Below are 5,836 nucleotides of genomic sequence, written 5' to 3'. Positions count from 1 at the left end.
ACCAAAAAACAAATGGTCATTCGTTTCTTGGTTCATGAAATACAATTGGCAATGCAACACCCACTTAATCCTCCGTTGTTTATATTTTCGATTGTAGAGAGTTTCCTTTGCATAGCTAGCCAAGCTATAAATGGGAATCTTGGAATAAATTTCCTACTTCAAATGTTTTTCCAACCCAAAGAGTTAACATCAAATAATGAAAAGTACGCGGAAAGTTGTAATGGCCGAAGGTCCTTGTTTTCTCTTTTTAATTTAATTTATTCTCGGGTGCTAGCACAAGAAAAAAAACAAAAAAAGTACAAGCCATAAAATTCCCCTAATTTTTTGGCAATTTATCACCATTTTTTAATTTCTTTTTACTTTTCGGTGTGATCTTTCATATGATATGGCTTTTGGAATTTTAAGACTAAAAAATTATTCATAATGGTAGAATGGATTATAGAAAATTTTCCACAAACCCTTATATGCAAAATTATGTGTATATTTAATAAAAAATTTCCCTTTATTAAGGTTGGATTAATTTAACTTGCTTAGAAGAACCCTCATAAGGTTTATAATAGGAAAATCCTAATTAAAATTAAACTCTAAACAACCTGATCTAACCTTACCCAAGCTTGACCTTTAACGTCATCAAGATGATTTGGTGTATCAACATGCACCTTATTACAATGTTCCTAAACATGATATGGTGTATCCAGATACACATTGTTACAAAGGAACACATTAAATACTCTAATAAATCTTTTATAATTCTCAATTTAGAAGGCACTGGACCACACTACTATTTGGATGTTGGGTATAGATGTGGGGACAAGCGCGGCTTAGCATATACATGCAGCGGCTTGGCCAGTGATAGATCATGAGTTGACTCGGTGAGATCGATGCACGATTCATCACCAGGTGGCAAAATCCAATCGAACCCTTGAAGAAGCCTAGCCAATGGCATAATAGTCATTAAAGACCCTAGTCGAGTCCCCATGCAACCACGTCGACCCGTACTAAATGAGATGAAACGCAATTCTGATTCTGTAAGTTCAACTTGAGTTGACCCATTATTCAAATGTCGATCTGGGTTGAACTTGAGTGGCTCATCCCAAACGTTAGGGTTCCTTCCTAGCCCGGTTCTACTCAACAACACGTGACTACCCTTTGGGATGTGATAGCCAGCAACTGTAGTTTCTTCCATGGATACGTGCGGAAGGTTAAATGGTGCAATAGGGTGGAGCCGAAATGCTTCTCTTGCACATGCCTTAACATAATTAAGTTGGGAAAAATCCGATTCTTGGACAAGTCTCTCTTTTCCAACCACCTCATCAATTTCATCAACAGCTTTCCGAATAATTTCTGGTTGATTGATCATCTCTGCTAATGCCCATTCAATTGCATTTGATGGATTATCTATCGATGCAAAAATCAATTCCTGCATGATAATAAGATCTCGCTTTATACATACTAGTAGGTGGCATGTGAAAATGGATGTTTATTATAAAAATTATGATTTAGACATAATTTTAAAAAAAAATTGTAAGTACTTTAAACTATTAATTTAAAAAATTTAAACTAATAGCCTTATTTTATGTCATATTCTATCATTTAATGTATTGTAAGAGTCTCTTTATAGTTTGAAATATTAACTACATTAACTAAGGTGATTTTGTAGAATAGGGTTCTGCGATTGTAATTTTATTAGTTTTCAAAAAATAATAATAATGTTAAATGTTAAAATTGGAACATTTTTTATCTTCAAATTTTTGTTGTCAACAATAAATATCTATTTGGCCTTTTCAATGCATATAATGCTATACATATACATATAGACATATTCATTAGGATGATCTTTATTGCATGGGCATGTAATTAATTTTACTATTGAATTGTCTAAAATATTAACCATATGAGCCTTATAAGTGGGAGTAAAAAGTTATAAAAATCTTACCGCCGACTGTGCTTTGATCTCTTCCGTCGATAGCAATGGTTTTCCACTAGAGTCCTTAATACAAATGAGGACATCAAGAATATCTTCGGGCTCTTTCTTGAAACAACACTCATCTTTTCCACCTCTCCACCGTTGTATTCGGTCATCAATTATTGGATTGTGATACTTGTTCACAGTCCCGATTGCCTTCTTCATGATCTTCTCATGACCGTCAAAATCAAACCATCTCAAGCAAGGCATGTAATCAGATACGCAAAAGGCGTTAATGAGAGATAGAACAGTGAACACTGCATCGACATACTCTTCTTCTTCCACACCAGGCCCTCCATCGCTCCTTCCCTCTCCCAAGTATCTATTGTTGAACATCATCTTTCTTATCACATTCCCACTATATTGCCATGCAACACTCCTCATGCCCACAATTGCATCACCACCATCAGCCATAGTTTTGTTGCATTGGCTATAAATGTATCGAACAAGGTTGTCGGCTTCCTCTAATCTTTTGTGTTGTAGCCATTGGATTCTAGATGGACTGAGCACCTCAGACGCCAACACTCTTCTCATCTTCTTCCATTGATCTCCCCATGGTACAATAGCAGTTGACATAAAGCCATGACTCGCGTACTCAGTAGCCATGGTGATAGGCCTTGATGCAAATATTGCATCTTGTTTCTTCAAGAATTCCCTAGCAATCTCAGGACTAGTCACTGGAATTATGTGTACATTGCCAAGACGTATACATGCAATACTAGTATTCATATCCTTCATGAGCCCATGTATCCATCGGAACCTCGGCTTGTTTCTAAACAATTCTGGAAGATTCCCTATGATGGGCCAGGTGATTGGACCAGGAGGGAGTGGGAGTGGTTGATGTTTCCCATGGTTTGCAAATCGAAATACAATGAAAAATGTGAACGCGAGTGCTATGAGGTGCAGCATAATTATGGGATGGGGGGTGATACAAAGAAGAATGCCGAGGCTAATTAACACTGCCAAAGAAAAAAATAACATGCAAAACATTAATCTATTAGAAAAGACCAAGGTCAAGGATCATGTCAGCTATTTTTAAACCTAAAGGTTTTCAAAACATGGAGGAGTTACCCATGCAATAAATGAAGGTTTCTTCCAAAAAATTAAAAGTGTAGTTTAGCTATTTTATAAATAATTAAATGCTTCAAAATATCCTTGGTAGACTAATGTTTAATAAAGTATGTCCTAATCGATCCATAATTTTTATTAGGAGACATTTTTGTGTATATTTTTAAAAAGAGTAATCCTAGAGTAACCTTAAAATTCACATCATTTCACACATTTTTGGGGTACGTGGATGTGTAAACGGGACCATAGATGCTTTTCATCGCAATGAAAAGCATGTGAATTTTAATATCACTCCAGCATTTAGTTTCTTTTAAAAAAACGGCTCGACAATCATTTTCCGATAGCATTATTATTTGTGTACGTTGCATGTGCTATGCATAGCTATTTCGAGGTGATCAAAAGCAAAAAAAAATAAATTAAAAAGTGGTAAATGTAAATATAATTATATTTTTAGAGTAATCAAATTAAACCATTAAATCTAAACATCGAAGTTCCGATCATACCTTGTGCCATTGATCGAGAAGAGAAGAAAGAAAGAAGCAATATTGAAGAAGGTTCAACAAGCATTGCAAGGGGCGTTTCATGATATAGTCGTTGATAATGACTCATCCAAGGTAACCTCTCTATTCTAAACAACTGGAATTGTGGATTTTCAATTGTAAAATCAAGGTTAAATCATTTCTTCTGGGAAACCCCTGATGAAAACATTGTTAAAATAAATACGGATGGGTCCCAAGAATCACATGGTGTTGAGTTCGGTTTTATTGGTAGAGATAACACAAGAAAGTTCATGTATGGGGGATGGAGTAACTTGTTGGAAGAGGGTATCACCCTAATAGAGCCCAATGCTTTTTATGAGTCGTTGAAATTTGCTAGATATCGTGATATTCCTCAAGCACTAATCTCATCGGATTCTCTTTATTCGATTAAATGCATTCAAAATGAGTTCGAACCATCGTGGAGTGACAACCTCAATTTCATGTAATTGAGGATGAAAATCTTATCCCTCAAGAGCTTAAGCATTTTTCAGAGGAAGATCTTACTTGTAACTACACTTGCTAGTAGTGTACTTTTTGGGGAGGCACAATGTGAAAAAAGCTCAAATTTGAGGGCCGTTAAATTTCATAAAATTTGACGAACAAAGGGGTCGAATTGGCTTCGAATTTTTCATTGTCAAATTTTCTTTTCGACAGGCCAAAACTGTTAAATTTATGTAGGATGGGAGAAATTTGATGGCTCTAAGCCGCCAAATCTGTGAATATCTAGAATTTCGACGGTCCTAGACCATCAAAATTCAACTTCTAAAATTTGTGGGCCTTGGCCTGCCAATTTTTTCTATTGAATATTCTAGTTTTCACGTAATGCCCTCACCCACAGTTTATCAATCAAAACAATAATAATAATACTGCACGAGAAAAAATTAAATAAATAAAAGAGTCGTGATAATCTGACTCCCCCAAATGGCATACTCAAAATACTTTCCTAGCGTGACATGTACTAGTTGTGTGTCTTGAGGAAAAAAGATCTATTTTTCTAACACATGCCACATTAGGGGAGTATTTGAGTATGCCACGTGGGCGAGTCAGAAAATCACTACTCTAAATAAAAAGACCTCACATTAGAAATTTAAGGAGGATAAAGAGGAATTAAATTCTATTGTTTCTTGATATAACTACTAGCTAGAACCACAATGTGAAAAAAAAAAACCTATATTTGATAGCCCAAGGCCGTCGAATTTCCTAAAACTCGACAGACCAAGGTGTCAATATTTTCATTGTCAAATATTTTTGTTCAACAGACCGAAACCGTCATATTAATGGAGGATGGCAGAAATTTGATGGCTCTAAGCCGTCAAATTGGGGAACAACAAAAATTTCAACAGCCGTGGGCTGTCAAAATTCAGTTTCTAAAATTTGTGGGCTTTGGCCTGTCAAATTCTCGTGTCAAAATTTTCAGTTTTCACATAGTGAACCCATCAATTAGGGAAAATGTTCGGTTACTTGGCTCACCATCTGATAGATAAAAAAAAAATCTAGTATGACCAAAGGTAGAGTTTATCGATCATATACCATTCTTAGTCTGTTGATCCACTAATCATGTTTAGCATCATAAAAATATGAAATTAAACATACCTGCAACTATGGCTTTATGCCACATTTGACTTGAATATATTTGTTGGCCAAAACCCGTTTGATCTTGTCGTCTGCCTTTCAAAAAATTGCATGGGGATGTACCACTCTTCTCTACTGTAATTCGGTGGGATGTCAAAATTTAGAATGTTGAGAGCATAGATTATCACTTTCTCTTAATCCTCTCTTTATAAATAGATAGATAGATGTCTTTGGATAAGGATTAATTTGCACTTATTAATTGTAGATGTTCAGTAACTTATTTCCAAATAAGTTACTGAGCAACTCATTAAAGACAGGCTTACCTACAGCAACAACCAACAACAAAAACAAAAAAAAGTGTAATGATTTTCTAACGCCCCGTCTGACACACTCCCCCATCACAGAACCGTAGATCATTTTCCTCGGGATAAGAGTAACCATAAATCTTTTTCTTGTGTATCTCAAGGAAAACAATCTACGGTTCTGTGATGGGAGCGTAGGGGCGGTCATGTTGTCACGACTCAAAAAAAAAAAAAAACTCACCTACTACATATGGTAATGAGTTGTAATTTTCTAACTCCCCCTCTAACAAACTCTCCCCATATGGCTGTGCACAGAACATAGATATTCATTGGGATACGCCATTGCACATCCGCATAAATATGTGTAGATGTGTATCCCGGGAAAAAAA

The 5,836-nt window shown here is 35.7% G+C and overlaps 1 protein-coding gene across 2 annotated transcripts; it reads right to left on the bottom strand.

Moving 5' to 3' along the window:
- Nucleotides 1-384: 384 nt before the first annotated feature.
- Nucleotides 385-5,325, bottom strand: LOC147394582 (tryptophan N-monooxygenase CYP79A68-like). 2 transcript variants are annotated; one of them, XM_086454875.1, is made up of 4 exons: nucleotides 5,167-5,209; nucleotides 3,538-3,729; nucleotides 1,937-2,925; nucleotides 385-1,420 (listed from the first exon to the last, which is right to left on the bottom strand). In XM_086454875.1, the coding sequence occupies exons 2-4, from the start codon at nucleotides 3,641-3,643 to the stop codon at nucleotides 782-784; spliced, it is 1,734 nt and encodes a 577-aa protein (XP_086311001.1). In that variant the 5' UTR covers nucleotides 3,644-3,729; nucleotides 5,167-5,209; the 3' UTR covers nucleotides 385-781. The 2 variants fall into 2 exon arrangements, with proteins under 2 accessions (XP_086311001.1, XP_086311002.1); XM_086454876.1 differs by lacking the exon at nucleotides 3,538-3,729 and having other exon boundaries at nucleotides 386-1,420; nucleotides 5,167-5,325.
- Nucleotides 5,326-5,836: the final 511 nt, after the last annotated feature.

Source organism: Akebia trifoliata, chromosome 9 (assembly GCF_017979445.1).
Source record: "Akebia trifoliata isolate Shusen 1 chromosome 9, ASM1797944v1, whole genome shotgun sequence".
NCBI classification, from domain to species: domain Eukaryota; kingdom Viridiplantae; phylum Streptophyta; class Magnoliopsida; order Ranunculales; family Lardizabalaceae; genus Akebia; species Akebia trifoliata.
The sequence above is the reverse complement of the archived record's forward strand: the minus strand, read 5'-3'. Positions and strand labels throughout refer to the sequence as shown.

What these genes read in the sequence shown, in the direction of transcription:
- LOC147394582 (XM_086454875.1), bottom strand. Translation starts at nt 3,643, where the DNA reads ATGAGTCATTATCAACGACTATATCATGAAACGCCCCTTGCAATGCTT. An exon ending in TTCTCGATCAATGGCACAAG is followed by an intron (nt 2,926 to 3,537) that starts GTATGATCGGAA and finishes TTTCTTTGGCAG; the next exon opens with TGTTAATTAGCCTCGGCATT. An exon ending in AGATCAAAGCACAGTCGGCG is followed by an intron (nt 1,421 to 1,936) that starts GTAAGATTTTTA and finishes ATTATCATGCAG; the next exon opens with GAATTGATTTTTGCATCGAT.